At 34.4% G+C, this 21,502-nt stretch overlaps 2 protein-coding genes across 11 annotated transcripts in view; one reads left to right on the forward strand and one right to left on the reverse strand.

Annotated features, from left to right (window-relative positions):
- ACVR2A (activin A receptor type 2A) overlaps window positions 1–4,459 on the forward strand; it is an 87,267-nt gene extending 82,808 nt beyond the window's left edge. Inside the window, exon 11 of the mRNA XM_012744775.3 lies at window positions 806–4,459. Within this exon, the coding sequence (XP_012600229.1) occupies window positions 806–1,000 (195 nt within the window). The 3' untranslated portion in view covers window positions 1,001–4,459. The remainder of the gene's footprint in view (window positions 1–805) is intronic.
- A 1,420-nt stretch (window positions 4,460–5,879) lies between these two features.
- Window positions 5,880–21,502, reverse strand: part of ORC4 (origin recognition complex subunit 4) — an 87,541-nt gene continuing 71,918 nt past the window's right edge. For all 10 annotated transcript variants that reach the window (XM_076005511.1, XM_012744777.3, XM_012744778.3 and 7 more), the window contains 6 exons: window positions 20,783–20,956; window positions 15,752–15,838; window positions 12,362–12,470; window positions 11,482–11,577; window positions 11,329–11,396; window positions 5,880–9,158 (listed from right to left, as the gene is read on the reverse strand). In XM_076005511.1, the coding sequence (XP_075861626.1) occupies window positions 8,970–9,158; window positions 11,329–11,396; window positions 11,482–11,577; window positions 12,362–12,470; window positions 15,752–15,838; window positions 20,783–20,956 (723 nt within the window). In that variant the 3' untranslated portion in view covers window positions 5,880–8,969. The remainder of the gene's footprint in view (window positions 9,159–11,328; window positions 11,397–11,481; window positions 11,578–12,361; window positions 12,471–15,751; window positions 15,839–20,782; window positions 20,957–21,502) is intronic.

The following is a 21,502-nucleotide window of genomic DNA, read 5'->3' on the forward strand; positions in this document are numbered from 1 at the left end:
AAACACCCACATGTGGCCTGTGAGCCGTTGTTTGAGGATGCCCGTCATAGAGCTTTAGAAGGCTCTTGTCTCAGTGGTCCTGAGCTGATGAGTATGTCTTCTATTTAGAAAGCTTCCCAGGTAATAGGAATGCCTGATTCTGAGCCTGTGGGTAGTTGGGTATCTTTGCTGATCATCACCTTCCAATATGATACCATTTTTAAAGGTTTATTGAGCACCAGGTTTTCTCCTCTCCATGGGAGTTTGTTTTGGCCTTTTGATTTGGGCTTAGACTTTCAAATCCCTGAGAATGCTTTAAAACTAGAGACTAGGCAGAGGATAAAATAGTATTGCTCTGAACCTTTTGGTCTAAAGATAACTAGAAACATGGATAAAGCCAGGTAGGGAATCCTTGAAGATGGCCTTCTAATCTGCTATTTAATTGCAAGATAGAAATGATGATATTAACTGAGAAAATAAAAAAAATTCATAGCCCCCCCACCCCCTGATTTTGAGCCTAACGCAAGGGTTATTAGCATTGAAATGGCCTGGTTTATGAACAATGGATAGGGAATTTTTTGTAATTCAAACAAAAATTCCTGATATGGCAGTCTCTAATGTTAAAAATAAATGGTTTCTCTTGGTGCTTTTCCTCATGGTCCTGCACATACTAAATAAAAGTGAATGTTGACAAACAATATCAGAGTTGGCTAATCTTGAAACTTCTCTGAACTACAAAAATAGCAATTTCTTTATGAAAATTGTATTGTTTCCTAAAAGAAAACAAAAATTGCTATGGTATTTGACTATGTTTTTTTCATTTTAGGGAATGGCAATGCTCTGTGAAACGATAGAAGAATGTTGGGATCACGATGCAGAAGCCAGGTTATCAGCTGGATGTGTAGGTGAAAGAATTACCCAGATGCAAAGACTAACAAATATCATTACCACAGAGGACATTGTAACAGTGGTCACAATGGTGACAAATGTTGACTTTCCTCCCAAAGAATCTAGTCTATGATGGTTGCACCATCTGTACACACTAAGAAATGGGACTCTGAACTGGAGCTGCTAAGCTAACGAAACTGCTTACAGTTTTTTTTCCTGTGTGAAATGAGTAGGATGTCTCCTGGAAACATAAGAAAGAGGACCTTTGTTGAAAAATGTGGCTCTGGGAGACTTACTGCATTGCCTACAGCACAGATGTGAAGGACATGAGACTAAGAGAAAAGTTGCAAACTTTATAAAGAAACTTTTGAAAAAGTATACATGAAGAATGTGGCCCTCTCCAAATCGAGGATCTTTTGGACCTGGCTAATGGAGTGTTTGAAAACTGACATCAGATTTCTTAATGTCTGTCAGAAGACACTAATTCCTTAAATGAACTACTGCTATTTTTTTTTAAATCAAAACTTTTCATTTCAGATTTTAAAAAGGGTAACTTGTTTTTATTGCATTTGCTGTTGTTGTTTCTATAAATGACTATTGTAATGCCAATATGACACAGCTTGTGAATGTTTAGTGTGCTGCTGTTCTGTGTACATAAACAAAGTCATGAAAGTGGGGTACAGTAAAGAGGCTTCCAAGCATTACTTTAACCTCCCTCAACAAGGTATACCTCAGTTCCACGGTTGCTAAATTATAAAATTGAAAACACTAACAAAATTTGAATAATAAATCGATCCATGTTTTGTAAGAAATTCACTGTGTTATTTAAAGAAAAAAAGGTAAGCTATGCTTAGTGCCAACAGTAAGTGGCCATTCGTAAAGCAGTGTTTTAGCTTTTCTTGTGCTGGCTTGTAATTTAGGGAAAAAAGTGCTGTTTTTTGAAATGAAAAGATGGTATCATTTTCCCCTCTTCCCATGTTTTAAAGCTCCATCTTATATCTAGTTCCCAAAATATTGCATACTTACATAAGTATTTTTTTTTTTTAGGTGTGCTGTGTTTGGGGAATATTTGAAAACTTAAAGCATGATTTAAATTTTTTTAAATGAGCTGTGACACTGGAAAGCTCTTCATTTTATCTTTTAAAATAGATTTTTTTCCTATTTACATATGTAAATTTGTAGTGTATTTCTTTTCACCTAACTGTGTGGGACATTCTTTATCACTGTTTAGGATCACCTCAGGAAGTGTCATTACCCAGAATTCCTCACTCTGCTTGGAGACTTGTAACTTTATCACTATACTTCTGCTTGGTGCCATCTTGGCAGAGTAATATTTGATGTCTGTGAATATAAGGAATTATCTTAGGATAGAGATATTAAACTTTAAGCACAGATTTCAGATGTTACTGCTTTGAAACAAATCAGGGATAACAAGTTAAACTTATAACTTAAAATATGCAATGACATTTAGAGGTAACCAATGTTGATATACGTAACATAGCCTAACCTCCTCCCCCAAATTTCTTTCACAACTAACTCTGATAGTAAATTAGGATAGTTTATGCCTTATCCTTGCTAAGAAAATGGAACTGATGGTAGGTAGGTGCCAAAGTGCTTTTCAAAGCAACAGAATTATAATTGGATTCTTCCTCAAATTTATACAGGCCAAAGTAAGACATTAATTTCCTGAATTTCCAGATTACTAACCAACAGCCAGTATTATGCTGTGTACTTTTGTCAGGTCATTTTAAAATCCATACATTAATGTTATAAAAGAACTTTTTACATGTCACTATCAGGAGCTCACTGTGAATGTGTTATTTAACCACACAGTACACTACACTTTACATTAACATGCACCTAATCTCTGGGAATAATTGTTATTTATAAATAATACATAGGTCAACAGACTCTAAGCAGGGAGGGAAAGAGGAGTAATAGCATTCTTGTCTGTGTGCCACACACCATAAAGAATTGTTTGTGGTCTTGGTCACATATGTACCCAAGGTCTCATTGTATTCCTAAGAATTCCCATTTCAATGTTGAGTTCACCTCTTTATTTCATTAAGTACTTGGCCTCTCAGTTTCTTGATTCGGTTTTGCTTCCATTTTGAAACTAATCAAGAAGGGAAAATACTGAGAATGTGCATACAAGAAAATCGTTAATCTCTTGAAGATGAATTTCTACCTGTTGTAAACATTTAACTCTTTTTAAAAGTTAAAAAAAAAAAAAGAAAAAGAAACAAGGGATATGATGAATGTTTGGCTTATGTGAGCAGTAGAGATAAATTTTATAAAACCAATTATTCACAATATAAAATGCTTTCTTTACAAGTTAGGAAAAATTTCTAGAAATGCTGGGTATTGTACTTAACTATAGCTAACCAATTTTAAAACTTGTATCCTTTTGAAAACCGTATTAATAGAAAAACTTTTTATAGGCAGTAAAATAAGAATGTTCCAGTGACTACCTGTCCTGATACCTAGTCTTGTTAAAACTCTTTTGCAGGGTATTTAGTGTTTGGTTTACAGTCAGTGCAGAGTGGGCAAGTTAACAAAAAGCTTGAGCTAGAGATACTGGCAAAAAGAAAGATCAAAGGATGAGAAAAATGGTTATTTGTTTTGGGGCAAACTGAGACCCCTAGTAACTTTTTCCTCATGTGTATGGTGCTCTTCATGATTCATCTTGTATTTTGCCTTTCTGATGCCCATCACAACTGCTGCTCTAACTTATACTCTTCACCTTGCCCAGATCTCCTTGTAAGGAATGCTTTATGATCAACTGCCATAGGACTGATGGATTGACCAGTGTTTGGCTTTATTCAAAATCTATGCCCTGCACAGCTCTTTTATGTATTTTAGATGCTAGGTTTTTTTAGCATGTGATGTGTGACTCTTGTTTGAATGTTTATTACAGGTAACCTTGTGAATTCCAGAACAGAGACTGTGCCTCACAATTGTTGGTCCCATGAACTTGCACTGTCTTTCATGGTGATATTTTGAAACTACAATCAGGGAAAAAAAAAAACCCCACAACACTTTTGAATTTCTTCTGCCCTATTTCCTCACCCCAAGTAAAATGTAGGTGGTAGGGAAAAACCCTGGCCAAATGATAGTTTAGTGGAATCAACTGGTTAGCTTTTTTTTAATGCGTCATCATAGATACTTTCCAGTTTTCTCTTTTTTACTTTTTTGAAAAATTACTTTTAGGAACATTTGGTATGATGTGCATAAAATTAACTGATTTATGGGCAAAATGATACAAGTAGCATCTTGACTGAACATCATTTACCTCAGATATTCAACCAGCAGTACATTTTTTATGCAGTCTCAACCATATCCTATTTGTTACCTCTCAAAGTATTGGTAAGCAATTATTTTAGCTTTACTCTGTATTTCTTGTCAGTGTTTTGGGCACAGGTTGTTGTACTACTGTCAAATCATACTTGCTATTTTTTGTGCAAGTATTTAACAGAAAGCTAAAAAAATCCCCATAAAACCCCACCTTGGATAAGTGATTGTTAAATATTGTATAAATAAAATGTATGCTATCCCCATTCCATCCCCAAGTTAAATAAAAAAATGAATATGGTATTATTTGCATATGCAGTTTTTCTTTAGCTATATGTTCTTAAAGAGGGGAATAGTAGCTTTGCAGTTTGTAGTGAGGCTTACACCTTGAGATTTGGAAGAATGGGGATAGTGCTGAAAGAAAGATCTGTCCATTATGGCATTTCCTCCCTTTGTTGTCTGAGCAGATTATATCCCCACCCAAACACATATATTGTTACTGCCAATATTAGTAAGCCAGAGGCTTGTTGGCGTTGTGAGACACTATACACCAGTGGATTCTCAGTTTAGGGCAAAGATGAAGAAAGGAGCAGCAGTTGGGGAGGTTTGAAAGAACCTGCATTGCTTTCTAAACCAAATGAAAATGCAAACTATGATGGAATCTGCATGGAATCTCTACAGAAAGACTGAATTGTTTTCTACAGTGTTTTTCACAAAGCACTGATTCTTTAGAAAGTTAACAGATACTATGTTTTCAACATATGTAGCATTATGGTAAAGTTTAGACCATTTTAATTCCCCAGAGCCATTCATTCACATGCATGTGAATCAGAGAGGTCTTTTTTTAACAAGATTTGTTTCTGGTGGACCACTTGGAGGAAACACAGGAGTAAAATTGCACTGATGTAATATTCCTCTTCACTGGCTTTTCAGTCTGATAAACTAGGGGAGTTCATGTGTTTCTGTTTTTCCTCCTCTAGTAAATGAAGAAAATATCTTTAAGCCATGCTTGATAATTTATGTTATTCTTGAACGTTTTTTCCCTAGGGATTTTCAGATTAGGTTTTGTATTTTATTGATAAAGCAGTAAGAGATGAAGTTAGTTCAAAAACTTTGCAAATACATTTTAGCATTTTTGTATTAGGAAATATGGAAAGGCAAATATCAACACCTCTCTTCCCAACAAAAATGCGTTGGGATTGTAGGTGTATATTTCACTTGTACGACTTGCTAACCTATTTTTCCAATTTGCTTTATAACTATTACCGATTTACGTCAAGCACTGGAAGTAAAAACCTACCTTGCTACTTGTTTTAAAATCTATACACCTGGTTGTTGATAGACCTTCCACAGCTCTTACGTAGCCAGGGAGGCAGAAGAGGGCTCTCAGCTTTTGAGTAGCATCTTAAACTAGTATTAGGTTAAGTATGAAATGTCCTATTTTCTTAAGTACTAACTTTGACAATTGATATCTCTTACATTTCACTTTGACACTTTTATGTTTATTGTGAAGGCAAATCTTGAGTCTTTCAAACGCACATTTTGACTTGTGATTATCTTTCAAATTTTTTTAAGAGCAATTTTTGTGAAACCATGGATAAGTCAAAAATTTGTGTTACTTCGAATATGAGTTCCCTTGTGGAACCAATGCACTTCAGACAGCTCAAAATATCAACAGTGTTTGGGAAGGATGTAGCTAATGAACACACAGTAGGCTGATGTTCTGAGAAGTCTCATTCTGGTGATTTTAATATTGAAAATGAGCTACATGGGCGACCTGAAACCAAGGTGGATAATGATGAGCTGAAAACTATAGTGGAAATGAATCCATCTCAACCTATATGTGAATTAGCAACAAGGTTTGACGTTAAGATTCCAACAATATTGGACGATTTGAAACAAAAGAGTAAGGTAAAGAAGCTGGATAGATGGGTTCCACATGAATTGAGCGTCAGAAATCATCTTAAAGCTTGTTTTTCTTTGCTGTCAAGACATAAAGGCAAACCATTTCTACACTGTATTGTTACGTGTGATGAAAAGTGGGTTCTTTTTGACAATCATCAAGTGTTCGGTACAATAGCTGGATAAAGATGAAGTGCTGAAACACGGTCCAAAGCCAAATATTCATCCAAGAAAGCTAATAGTGTGTCTGGTGGTGCAGCACTGGTATTATCTACTACAGCTTCATGAAACCTGGTCAATTACAGCGGATGTCTACTGCAACCAATTAGATGAAATAACGAGAATGCTTGCGATTAAGAAGCCGAGATTGGTCAACAGAGACAGGCCAATCCTCTTGCAAAACAATACTCAAACACATGTCACAGAAACGATGCTGCTGAAACTACAGAGGCTGGACTTGGAAACTCTATGTCATCCACCATATTTACCAGACCTTGCATCAACACCAACAGACCACCATTTCTTCCCGGCTTTTAACTGCTTCTTGCAGGGAAAAATATTCAATTCTTAACAAGCTGTGTGGAAAACACCTTTCATGATTTTACTGCCACTCGCTCTCCAGGCTTCTTTGCTGCTGGCACAACAGCAAACAAGCTAAATCGTTAAGATGGCAAAACTGTTTCGACAGTTTAGGTGCATACTTTAATTGTACTGTTTCTTGTTTGAGATATAATAAACTACACTTTTGATTCAAAATCGGACATTTTATATTTAATGACCTAATACACACTTGCAAGCCTCAGGTCATTTCATGAGGCTGTTATCCTTTAAGGCAGATAATACTTTCCTAAAGTAGTTCAGACATTTTTTAAATGGACAATTACAGCTCAAGTGTAAAATCCTTGCTTCCAGTAATAATAGTGATGCTACCATTTTAAGAATTTTGGTAAAATATCCCCTAAAAATGAGCAGACTACAGTCACAGAACCAGTTTGCAAGCCTTAGCCTTAATGAGACTGCTGATAAGTAAATGACAGTGATCTGAAGGCTTACAAGGCTTAACTCTTCTGGTGTGTTTGGGGGAAGGCTCTGTATGCAAAAGAGTAAGTTGTAACTACTGAAGAGCTACTTTTATGCACAGAAATCTTATATTCCACTCTATATCCAAGATTTCCCAAAAGCTAAATTGTTCCTTAGAGCTGCGATCCCCAACCTCTAGGCCGTGGACGGATACTAGTCCATGGCCATGGGCCACACACAGAGCTCTGCCACCCAGCAGGAAGTGAGTGAGGGCAGGCGAGTGAAGGAGTGAAGCTTCATCTGTATTTATAGCTGGTTCCCATCATTCACATCACTGCTTGAGCTCTGCCTCCCCCCCAGTGCAAAAATTATTTTCCATGAAACCATGAAAGAGGTTCCTGGTGCCAAAAAAGGTTGCGGACCACTGCCTTAGAGCATACTTTAAAAAATACTTGTTAAGGAACCCATTGTTGAACTTCAGGTCTTGATAGCACTAGCTTAGGTGTCAATCAAACCTGAGTTGAATTCCAGTGTCTGTCAGTCATTCTTAATCTGTGTGATATAGGACACTGCCTCTACTGTGTTAGTGTCCTGATCTACAAATAACAGTACCTAAATCTCAGGGCCTCTGGCAGTTAAATGGATTGATTATAAGCCTCACAAGGATAGGGATTCTGTCTTTTATAAACCTCTTCTGCACAGGTGATCAAATATTCTTGAATAAATGAAGTTACTAAGTGCTTATTAAATTTCATTTTAAACATATACTTGTGTTAATTCACAGATCTCTGAATTTATAAGGAAAAGATTTGACTTTTTCACATTCCTCAGAGATTTACTTTTTGATACAGATTCAGCTAACATGGCCGTACACTTCCTGTTTGTTACTTGTGGGAGCTGGTTTCCAAAAATCTACGGTATAGTCATACGTCACTTAACCATGGTGATATGTTCTGAGCAATGTGTTGTTAAGGTGATTTCCTCACGTTTCGTGAATATCATAAAGTGCATTTAAACCTAGGTGGTATAGCCTATTGTTCCTATGTACAAACCTGTACAACGTGTTACTGTATTAAATACTGTAGGCAGCTGCAACATAATGGCAAATGTATTTGTTTATCTAACCACAAAAAAGGCATAGTGTTTTAATCTTATAGGACCACTCTCATATATGTGATCTGTCATTGATCAAAATGTCATTAGGCAGGGCATGACTGTACTTGTTAAAAAGGCAAATTCTGATCCTTTTCACTTAAGGTAGTCTGAAAAATCCATATTTTAAAATAATCCTACAAAGGATTCTGATGTTCTACATTTTGAGAAGTCTAGAAGAAAACTCTTCAAACTCCTTGGCCTTTTTCTTCCATATGGACCATTCTCTGGCTAAGCTGGTTAGTCTCCTGAACTAGAAAATCTGGATCTGGGTAAAATTTGCATGTGTATAGAAAAAAAAAAAAAAACAGCACTCCTACTTGACCAAAAGATTACTTATTACACCTCAATTCTTACCACTGTTTTTTTACTGCTTTGGTTTGAGATTTTTAAAAACATCTAGCTGCTAGGTTGAAATGAACTCTTCAAATGGACCATATATAAACACTTTACAAGTGTTAAATAAGCATATGGCCTAATCCCTAAAACAGTCACATTTTATTCTTTTGAACTGCTACTTACAACATAATCTAAATCTACTGAAATTATAAATTGTGTAATTGTTCATGTTTCAAATGCAAGACATAGCCAAGATAGTACACATGCAAGTCTCCCATAAATGCAAAAACATTTATAAATATAAAAAAATGTAATAATACATCTTGTTAAAGGACAATAATTTTTAGTTCTCTAGAGAAGTATGCCTGAAATGCCAAAATTGAAGTCATTGGTTGTACTCATAACCAGCTTAGTGAAGATGTTGCCCACTGCCTAACATCTGTAGGGCAGTTGGGGTATTTCTGCAGAGCATTCATAATTTGAGTATTATCCAAAAGTAGTTTCATCAGCTGGTACTCTCTCTGTGAATTTCCTGAAGTTCTTTCCATGGGTTTTATTAATTCTAATTGTTGTAAGTGTTCAAAAGCCTGAAAGATGAAAGAAATAGTTTAGGTTGAATAGGGGAGGAACGTGATAAAGTTAACCCACAGAACAGCTATGGTTTTCCTCAGTTGTAAAACAGAGAGCTGGAAACAGTATATAACAGAAACCAACAGGGTTGAAAAACAACTCTTATCAACCTCATAAACACTTCAGATTACCAAGTAAAACAGTGTCAATTCACAGTTATCTGTCCATGCACTGTTGAATGGAAACAGGGCAAACGTTAATTCACTCTGCACAATATTGTCTTCTAACTTTATTCTAAAATCATACTTTTAACATAGGGCTTCCATTTCGCTACAAAAACCTAAGAATTAGTTAAGACTTTTTGAATAACTACCTAGGTTACTCAAATTTGTATTTACACTGTCTCTACCTCTGTAAGACTTTGCTGTATAAAAGTTCAACACAACTGTAACAAAGAGGCAGGCAGAAAAAGACCCCTGAGCAAAGCAGGCCTATTCAGCTGATCCTTTAAGTAAATGACTGAACAGGGGTGGTAAGGGCATGGAGGAGCGGGGACAGGCTCCTACTCCTCTAAGACTGGCTGAGACTGTCACAGCCTATCAACAAGCTCCCTTCTTCCATCTTCCCCATAATAGGACTCTTTACTGTATGCTTCCTCTTATCCCTAATATTCATGTATTATGTCTTTTCTCACCTTGATAATTGTTTTAGGTATGTTATTAGGATATGAAAAAAACAGAAACCATTAAACCGTGACACACTAAGAATGAAATAGTGATACACTGAAACAGATTCTTGAGTATTCCATTCTTACTGTTCACTGTGAAAAACATCATTGGAATATATTTTCTATGCATCATAAAAATTCTGATGAAAAGAGAAATAGCTCAGATACCATTCAATTCTGAAAATGAGAAAATACTGGAGGCTACAAGTGTTGGGGGTGGATGAAATTGAGAAAATCTGAAATATTTCTAGGTAGCAAAATATTTCCTTATTGAAAATGTATAAATGAACAGCTATGAATTATTCCTAAGAATTTAAATGCTTAGGTAAGCTTTCCATTTTCACAACTCTTACAAACTATGACTATCAGACAGACTCGTGACATTAGGAGGAAAAAAAAGAACCTCAAATATGCTAAATACTTTTTCTGGTTTTTTTTGAAGAAACAACAATGCTCTGTACTCCCATTTTTTTGTTTTTACAAGAAATAAAATTCTGACTACTAAGGCCTATAAGGGATGCCAAAGGACTGAGGGGTCCACTCCTTTAAAAAAGTTTCTTCCCATAAAATCCTCAAAAACTGCACCTGCCTACACGAGGCTATTGAGCACTTGAAATGTGGGAGTCAATCTTTAATTTTATTTAAATTTAAACTTAAAAACTGATACTGGGTCCACTTAGAAAAGTTCAAGTACGTTTGGAACAATTTTAAAATATAAAATTTACTTTTTCAGCTATATATTTTATGGAACCTAAAAGAACCAGTATTTCCAATGTATATTTAGTGAATTGAGATGTGCTGTAGCAAATTTCAAAGACTTAATGCAAAAAGAAGATAAAGGAAAATACTTCATTAATAATTTCCAGTATTTTTTATATACTGAGTTAAATATAATATCAAAGTTAATTTCACCTTTTTTTTTTACTTTCTTACAGCTACTAGAAAATCTAAAACTACCTTATGTGGCTTATTGTCTTTTTAGTGGAGAAAGATACCCTAAAATAAAAGTCTTCAAGTTTTAAAATATGTACCTCACCTACCCCTCAAACTTTCTCTATATGCCCTCATGGGCCAATGAGATTTTATCCTGTAAGTTTCTTAATGCATTAATCTGCATTTTGTGTCTTTTTACTGCTAAGCTTATAAAACCAATCCTTGTGTTGGAAAGTATACGGATGGGTTTGACAGACTGTGGTATTAAGTTCTTTACAAGATGCAAGTGCTATGAACAGACAGCAGAGGGCAGTATACCTCTGCAAACTGTAAAAATTAATTGGCTGCTTCCTCAGAATTATGCAAATATTTCATTTTTAGATAATTTTTTGTCTCTTTTGGAAAAAATCCCTACAACAAATACCTAATGTTTAAAAAATTAATGGAAGTACAACTTTGATATGTAATCAAACTGGATGTAAAAAATATACTTATCTGCAGAAAAATAAAAGCAAACTAAAACTTACCTTCATGACTACAGGTTTCTCAAAATTATAAACAGAATGGGCTTTCCTTTGAACAAACTTCTGAAACTCTGGATAGAAAGCAATGACAACATTAGTATGCTCAAATAAGCAGCAGAGGAGAGTCAGAAGGAAACTACCAAAGCCTCATCTTACCATTATAGACCATTTGAAAATTAAATGGCTCCTCTTCATAGATGTCATTTAAATGTTTCATTGCTATTATAAGACAGATTTCCAAGACTGATAGACCTATAGTAAAAGGGAGACAAACAATGAGTTTTATCTTAATAATACATAAGATTGAAATAAATGTTGCCCAAAGAGAAAAATAGTGAAAGATCATGGTTTTGAGGGGGAATGATGTTAAGCAGTTTCTTTTTGACCACATAGCCCACAGTAAACAATAATCAGAAACTGCAATTATTATGTGACTTTAAATTACACTGGGCCCTTGGGTAGAATTTATTCAGAAAACCCCAAAATCCCTGGAAATTATATCCAAAATTACTTGTGCATTTTTTTCCTGGAGAAAGGTTCCTCAGATTCTCAAAAGGGATAGTGAACCCCAAATGGCTAAAAGCTATTAAAGGACAAAATCTCACTGGCCTGTGAGGGCATACAGAAAAAGTTTGGGGAACTAGATGAGGCATGGGGTTTTAAAATTTGAGGACTTTATTTTAGGGTACTGTTGTCCACTAGAAAGATAATTTAAGCCACATAATGTAGTTTTAGATTTTCTAATGAATGCTTTTCAGTATCACTTGGTGCCATGAGAACATCAGCAATACAGTATTTACCTGGATTCTCATGTGGCAAGAGAGGAAGTATCAAGTTTCTTTCATTTTAAATGGCAGTGATAATGCCTTTTAAAGTAGTGAATTAAAGGCTGTATAAAGTATTCTGTATACACAGCACTATGCCTATATATAAAAGCACTATGGCCAATGTTAACTATAATTTTGAAAAACATCCCATTAACTAAATTCACACTTTTAAACAAACAAACAAAAAACTAATAAAGCAGGTTTCTCACCATGTACGATATTTGCTTTAGAGTCCATGCTACACAACTGGTTTGCCTCCATGAGATCTGCGGCACTCATAAATGGGTGTGATGCTGTTACTCGATTTAAAGTAAGCATCTAGGGAAATGCAATTGAGAAAAACAATTACACATGCATTTGAGCATTTTGGAGATATTACTTCTTACAAAACTTCAAAACTTCTTAAATCACATAGCCTAATCTTAGGAGAGAGTAACTATCAATGATTGGGAAAGGTATTCTCAAATTTAGCTCTATTAAAATATAGTATGTTTCAATTCATATGCCACATAACCCTATACATGTAAAGCATAAAAAATGTTCTTGCTGCTCTCCCTTTCCCTTCTCATTTGCTTGTCTTGTTTACTTATTCCTCAACAGAAGACCATCTAAGAAAGGAGTAGGACAAGGAGGAGAAAGCTAAAAGTAAGAATACTAATCAAAACTCCAGATATAAGCCAAAAAGGCAGATCTATGCCTTTTGTAAACATTTTTACCAATCCATCAATCAGCCAAGGTTAGTGTAAGATAAAAGTTAGCTATTTGATATTCAATTGTACCAAAGAAAACCCCAAAACCAAAAAACAACCCACAACAAATTTATACCCACAAACAACTATCTTTGAAAACACAGTCCACTTTTAATGTACTTTTCATTTAATTTCCACAAAACTAATACAGCTCCCGGACCAGGGTTGCCACTCAAGTATCTGAAGATTCCTTTATTTCTTTGATATGTATTTTTCATAAAAGTTAAATTTTGTCATTTAGGGTTAGCAGATAAAAGTGTATAACATCTGATTAAATTTCAATTTCAGGTAAACAATAAATAATTTCTTGGTATAAGTATATACCATGCAATTAGTTGGGACATACTTATTCTAGAAACTCTCTCCTCCACCACTTTAACCAGGCTGCAGGTGCCTTAGTTGAACAGAAGAATATGGCAATCCTTGTCCTTCATTCTTTTACTGGTTGGGACTCAGGTCTCCAGTACTCCTTCCCTTTCTCCTTTTATTATGAAATATTTTTTAACAAACAAAAAGGTAACAGAGAATAATAATTTGAATATCCATGACCACTTTCCCCTTTTCAGAGTTGAAGCTCCTGTCTCCTCCCCTGATTAGACTCTACTCTTTCCCAAATAAAACAACCATGCGTGTCTTTATAATTACTACACTTCACACTTCTATTATATATGTATGCAACCCTAGCTAAAACAGACTAATTTTAAAGTTTTATTTAAATACTATATTGTACTTTTACAACTCTCTTTTCAATGAACATCTATTAGATTTTATCCATTTTGAGGTGTCAATTCTAGTTTATTCATTTTTTTTCTGTTGTATTCCTTTGTATATACCCAAAATTATTCATTTACTATTGATGGACACCTGTCATTTCTTTTTTTTTTTTTTTTGCAATTATAAACAAGTCTGCAATAATTTGTACATGGTCTTCTGATGCATCTGAGTTTCTCCAGTTATCCAATTTCCCAGATTGCTCTCCAAAGCACTATATATATTAATTCTGCCAGCAGCAATAAATTTTAATAGTCACAGAACTATACATCAGACTTATGACCTTTGACACCCACCAGACTGGCAGAAAAAAAAATTCATTGAAGCATTTACTTACTCACATTTACCTAGTTTCCAGAGAGGCTGTAAATCTCTAACATACAAAGAGCTTCCATAGTAATACAAAGATAATCAATAAAGGGATGATGTAAGAATATGAGCAAGCAACCCACCAAAATGAAATCTTACTAATAAAAAACAAGCCATTATATAATGCATGATCACGAATTAAAAATGTGACAGAAAACTGGCACAATAATGGTTGTTCATGTTAACAATATTGAGGCAGAGATATTTTCTCAGAATAATGGCATGGATATATAAATGTATTCCTACTCTAAAAATTCTTACTCTCCAAATTCCTTCATCATAAAGACAGCTGTTGCTGAAAATGGCAGTGAACTTTTGGTGGATGGGAGAGGGAACGTATACAGGAATAAAAAGACTTAAATTTCCTCAGCAAAAACAGGAATGGGAAAAGAGAATTTGGAAATAAAAATGGCAAAACCACACAGTAAAGGACACAAGTTTGAAGCCAGAGAGCCTTGGATCGAGTCCCGACTTTGCCATCTACTAGCTGTATAACCCTGGGCAAGTTATTTAACCTGGAAGAACCTCCATTTCTTCAAGGATAAAAATATAAACACCCAGGGATGAAAAATAAGACTATTGCAAAGGTTAGATATAATGTAGGTAAAGTACAGTCCATGGCTCATGTGCTGGTCAATAGATAGTAGCTTCTATTATTATTATTATCATTATTATTATATTATTATTATTGAAAGTGACAAGAAACTCATAAAACCAAAACTATTTTCTCTTTGAAAGGTATTTGCCATAAATAATTTTCTGGAAATATTAGTCTAATACCAAATACTCTTAATGAATGAAGTTCTTTAATTTTCAGAACAATTAAGAATCTCCTGACACTGTTTAAGCTTAAGATATTATATAATGGGTGAAAGAACATGACCAGGTGGGATTTATTCCTTGCCTGCAAGGCTGATTCAACAAGCAAAAAACAATGTGATCCAACGTATCAATAGGCTAAAGAGAAATTATATGATCATATCAACTGACCCAGAATAGGCATTTGATAAAATCCAATACTCATTCATAATAAACTCTCAGCAAGTTAGAAATACAAGGAGATTATCTCAATTTGATAATGAGCCTGTATTTAAAACCTACAGCTAACATCATACTTAATGGTAAAAGACTGAATTGCTTTCCTCTGAATATTGGAAACAAGAAAGGGTGTCCAGTCTCATTACTCTAATTCAACATAGCCCTAGAAATTCTAGCCATTGGAATAAGGCATGAAAAAGAAATAAATGGTATACAGATTAGAAATGAAAAAATAAAACTGCCTCTGTTTTTGAAAAATGTAATTGTCTAAACAGGAAATTTATTCTAAACTCACCTGGAATAGGTGAGTTTAGAATGAATTCAGTAAAATAATAGAATTTAAGGTCAACATAAAAAAATCAATCACATTTTGATACTCTAACAATGAACATGCTAAAGCGAAAATTAAAAAATGCTATTTAGTTGCTCCAAAGAAAATGAAATACTTAGTTATATATGCTAAACAATTACAGGATTTGAATAGTAAAAATTATAAAACGCTGATCAAAGTATCTAACTAAAAAGAGATATGTACCATATTCAGAGATCGGAACACTCAATGTAGTAAACATATCAATTCTCCCAAAATTTATCTATAGGTTTAATTAATTACCATCAACGCTTAATTATCTGGTAAAAGAAAAAAATGAGAAAATCATAACTAATACAAACCAATAGCATATGTAATGACCGCAGGTTTTTGCTGACATTGAAATGCTTCTGTAGTACTTCTCGCACATTTCTATCTTCTGAGAGACACTAAAGAAAAAAAAATCAAAACAAAATTGAGGAACAATGCAATTTAAAATCTAAACATAATCTGTACCTTAGTGGGCGGTGTATCTTATTAACTCTACGTGATATTAATTTTTTATTAAATAGATGTTGCTCTTACTTATAGAATACTAAAATCAAAATCAAATTTCTAGTATCCTAATTTTGTTCTTATCCCTTTACATTAATTCAACAAATACAATGATAAAACATAATTCTTGCTACCCCAAAATTTCGACTCAAATAAGGGAAGCTATAAAGTCACATTAGTGGGATGAACAAAATGCAACAAAACACAAGAGAACGAATTACTGTACCTGGGAAAACAAGGTAAAGTATTACAAAGAACGCTTAACCTGTAGGAGTAAATAGACTAAGTGAAGGGCACTCCAATTAAGGGATATAGTATAAGGAATGAAGGAAGATCATGGCATATTGACAGAAAATGAGTAGTCACATACTTAAGTTTCAGTTATTGGCAAGGGGCTGTACGGAAAGATAAAGGCAGGAAAAACTAATTGAAGACAATTGCAATTGTCCATAAAAGAGGCAAGGAAGGTCTGAATTATCAGAGTGGTGGAAAGACAAATTCAACATTTATAAAATGCAGAAAATTAACTGTTGCGGAGGGGAAAGGAGAAGATAGGATTTAAAGGGAGAAGGAAAAAAAATTAAAGATGATGCATAGGGCATAGAATGGCCCATAAAGACTGAGATGTAGACAAGAAATGAATCTTGGATTATCAATTTTTAAGTAGCAGGTATAAAAAAGACGAGCTAAGTAAGAAAGACACTAAAGACTAGAAGAGTCTCCAAGAGATAGCAGTGATCCAGAAAGTAAGGGTAGAAAATTTCAAGAGGGAAGTGGTATTCAACAATGTAAATAATTTTGTAAAATGGAGATATACTTTGAGAAGAAGCTCCTGGCTTTTAGAAATTCAGAGATCAATCTGGCCCTTTGAGAAAGCAGTGAGCCTATCGAAAAGAGCCAACTGACTTCAACGAATTAGGATTAAATAGAAGGTGAGGAATATTTGGCATGGAGGGAAAGATTAGATAAAAGGAGAGTAAATCCAGAGGTGGCAGAGCCAAGAAGGGCTTTATGAAGATTAACATTACTTTTCAAATATCATCTACATGAAATAAAGATCCTCTTATTTAAAAAAAAATAGAAAATTAAGCATTTCTATATTTTCCAGAGCTATAACTACTTTACTTTTTTACTTTACTTTTTCCATCATTAAGGAGACTCAAATTCAGAAGTTGTAGTCTACTGGAATAAAATTTCATGCTGTTAGTAAAGATATCATCCCAGTTATACTTCCTACTCCCTTGATATTGTTTTTAGTATTCTTTTCGTATTTTACAGGGATTCCAGGGACTATTGTCATAAACAAGGTCAAATATGGATGAGCATAAAATAATAAAGCAAATTAATAATATAAATAAAAAATGTTTTGGAAATAAAATTATTTTTTCCAGTTTTCAAATTTCACTATGGAAGAAATTTAAGAAATATATAACTAAATATCATAGGCAAACTATCATCTCAGCTTCTGTAATCTTTTACTCCTATCAAGTCACTTATAAGCTGATACAGTAAACTCAGAGGACTTTAGAAATGTAAAGAAAATCACCTGGGATAAAAATAATTGATGGAAGAAATTTTCTCTGCAAAAATTTCATTTTTAAAAAACATTGTATTTGCCTTTCTTTAACATGATGCTTCACAGGGTTGTTATTCTACACTCTGCCTTCCTGCGTTTACCTCTTTATTTTTAGTGGTCTGACTCCAACTTTCCTCTTCTTTCTGAAAGCTATCACCTTCTTGCTTCTAAATTATTTAATCTGCTTTAAAAAAGATCTACATTCTATTGGTCATTTTGGAGGTAAACAAAAAAATAAAAAAATAAAAAAAAAGTCTACATTATTTATATGTGAGCCATTAAATCAAACAAAACAATAACAAAAAAAATCTGTCTAACCTCTCTCATTACTTTTTTAATTCCACTTTGATTCAAACACTATAAACTATTTGAGGGAACGGCTATTATCAATAATCATTTGAACTTAGCTTTGGGGGATTTCCTCTGAGGAGAATTAGCTATGATTCTTTCATATGCTCTTTTCCAGGAATTTCTCATATACTGCCAGGCTAAAATAGAATTTACTCTGCTTACTTATTTGACTCATTGGAGGTAGGAATAAACCAAATGTTCAAATTAAGCAGAACGTTCAAGTTCAACCCTATCCTGAAGATGTTTCTCAGATGAGATTCCACAGGTGACCTGTTATCTGTATCACCACTTTTGCACTGCAATGTAAACAACCAGCTGGATAGCCAGCACTGAGAGAAAGAATAGCTCCCTTAATGTAGTCACCACCCATTCTCCACAGGACAGGGACTCTGGCCATGGTGCTGACAGATGTTTCAAGTGAAGCTCATGTATTAGCATACCAAAGGGAGGTGGCACAAGATGATAGGCATAGAGAAGAAAATGTTAGAACTAAAAGACACAAACCCCAGTGATGCCAGTTCTACCTTCTGAAACTGAACTGCAAGACTGTCAAAAAGATGATAGGATAGCACTCACATTCATTCCTAACCACCTGGCCCTAAGTTTGGGGGATACAGGGTCTGCAACAAAAGTCCTAAAAATTAGGGTTAAGCCACATGGCTACCACTGTCTATGTGATCCAGAGTTACATTAATACTCCATCATCCTTTTTATCTATATACCCACTTTTAAATGCTCAGAATGTTAACATAGCTGGGAAGGAAGGACAGAAGATGAATGATGGTACAATGCACCCTGGGCCATGTAATCACCTTAGGAAAAAAGTTAAAGTGAAGAAGTATGGATATAATAAAAGCCCTGGGAGAGCACAGATATTTAATACTGTGAAAGACTACATCTGAGTCTCTAAAACATATTAGAGTAAGACAATCACTTCAGGAGTTATAGAAGGTAAAAATCTGTGTAGCACTGAAAAGTGGATATAGAGGCTGAAGATCCAGGTCTGACTGATTCCAGACCCAGGTAAGAGGCAACAATATGGGAGTAACAACTATAAAGACAGTGCTCCTATCGAATGGAATCCTATAATTAGAAACAGTATCAAAGAAAACTTGTCTGACTTAGCTGAAAGTTCTTATTTTCTGGCAAGATTAATTTGGCAAGGTGATTGGAAAGGAGGATCCATACCTAATTATATCAAGGCACAATATCTGAATTTTAAGGATTAATTCCACTATTTTTATCTATAATTATGTATAGCTCTTTCAGGAAAAACCAATAGGGAATTATCAATCAGAGCACAGTAAAAAACTAAAATAGAATAATACATAAGGTTTGAGCCATTTATGTAAAAGGAACAAATTCAGTATGTATGTGAACTCTGCAATGTCATAAACCAAATAATTACTCTATTGTAAAAGGACGGAAAATGGTATGGCTATATAGGAAGCTTCCACTCCTTACCATATATTCTGGTGCACTGATTAAATTTAGTTCAATGAACTTTTATGATTTAAAAAAAATGACGTGTTAAAATTAGTAGTGCTGCCGGGCGCGGTGGCTCACGCCTGTAATCCTAGCACTCTGGGAGGCCGAGGCGGGCGGATTGCTCGAGGTCGGGAGTTCGAAACCAGCCTGAGCGAGACCCCGTCTCTACTAAAAATAGAAAGAAATTAATTGACCAACTAAAAGTATATATACAAAAAATTAGCCGGGCATGGTGGTGCATGCCTGTAGTCCCAGCTACTTGGGAGGCTGAGGCAGGAGGATTGCTTGAGCCCAGGAGTTTGAGGTTGCTGTGAGCTAGGCTGACGCCACGGCACTCACTCTAGCCTGGGCAACAAAAGTGACACTCTGTCTCAAAAAAAAAAAAAAAAAAAAAAAAAAAAAAATTAGTAGTGCTTACATGAGCAGACAGTATTTTATAATCAAAACAAGAATCATTAAGGAGTAAAATAAATGCAAAATTCTCACTTTTAATTTAGTACTGCTTTTAAGATTTTATGGTAAAAAGAACATAATCTAACATTATTGCTTTAACATAAAATAATCCTTTTTTTAGAGCCAGTGGATCTAGACTGTGTAATTCTATTCAGAGAACTAATCATCCATACTTATTAGCATTTTAATATTATAGATCAGTTTTTCACAATTCCTTCAGAACCAAGGACTCTATATTATTTTTCACTTTCACGAGGCCAATATATTTTAAAGATTCTATGAGGGACTTATTCAGTAATATTGTTTTTCAATTATGTTATTAAACATATACTAACAAATATACTCCCTCCTACTGAAACTTCTTGTCAGCATGAGAATAAACTGATGGCTGGGGTGCTGAGTTGATATAACAACGGTGTGAAAAGGCAAGACTGTTCATCATAAGTGCAAGTAAATTTACAGAGTCTAAAAGGTTTAGTAAATGTTTAAAACAACATGTGAACCTGCCTTTATATCTAAGTCCCTCAGGTCTTCTGGGACTCCCAAGATAGTATTCATCAATGTAGAAAATATAACCAGAGGTGCCACAGCCCAGATTGCCTGTTACCTAACCCAAAGAGATAAAAGCTCAAGTTGTATATGAGAAGTAGGGGAATAAAAAATCCACGCAGGATACTCATGATCCACTAACATAGTATATTGCTAACCTTGTAAAATACATGAAACTACTGACATAAGTCCTAAAGCTTATGTTCTTTTAAGAGAGAGAATTTATGAGATAGAACATTTCGACTGTCTTTTCTAAGAAGAAAATACAAAAAAAGGTGTATAATTTGCATTCCTGCAGTTTTATATCATTGTCAACATTAGAAACTTTGTGTTAACTTAAATTTTTTTAATTTGTTATTTTAATGGCTTTATATCATATAACAGACACATAAGTACACTGACATTTTTGCCGGTAAGTTACCTGAACACTGTCATTCCACTTCTCAGCAAAAAGCTTGTCTGGAAATTCTGCAGGTAGAGATAATTGTTCTTTAAATATTTTTACATACTGTGGAAAACCAAATGAATTCATTAAGTGTATCTGCCGGTGAGAAAATCGTGACTTCACTCTTTTTTCCAAGAGTTCCAAAATATCCTTAAAAACAATAGAAATTCCTGTAAGAGGCATGTTAAGAAATTTTTTTTCAACCAATGTTTGAGGTATAAGTAAACTACCACTTATAATTAGTAATGCTTATTCTATATACACAATCATTTAAAAAAATTTATGTAAACTACATAATCCCCTTCTAGGCATCTGTAGGCTTGGTGATGCCAGGCCTTTTTCCTAGCATGTTATTCTCAGCTAATCTGTAACATTCTAAGACCTAAAATGATTACTAAAAAAATTGTGACTATTACTGAAGTTATATGCCACAAAAACATCAAGAGTTTCAATAAGAAATTTCATACATTCTATGAAGAATTCTGATAAAAAATTAAGATAATAAAACACAGTGAGACTTATTACATTTGTGAAAATTTAAACTTCTTCGTGGTTTTATATAACAAAGAAGCAACAGGATGTGTAATGGAGAAAAGTTCAGTTTATTAAACTATCTACCAATTTAAACTGGAGCATCATGGGCAGAAGGAACCAACCATAGGAAAAAAAACTGGCAAAAATACAGCATGAAATTGG

Source organism: Microcebus murinus, chromosome 8, assembly GCF_040939455.1.
Source record: "Microcebus murinus isolate Inina chromosome 8, M.murinus_Inina_mat1.0, whole genome shotgun sequence".
NCBI lineage: Eukaryota > Metazoa > Chordata > Mammalia > Primates > Cheirogaleidae > Microcebus > Microcebus murinus.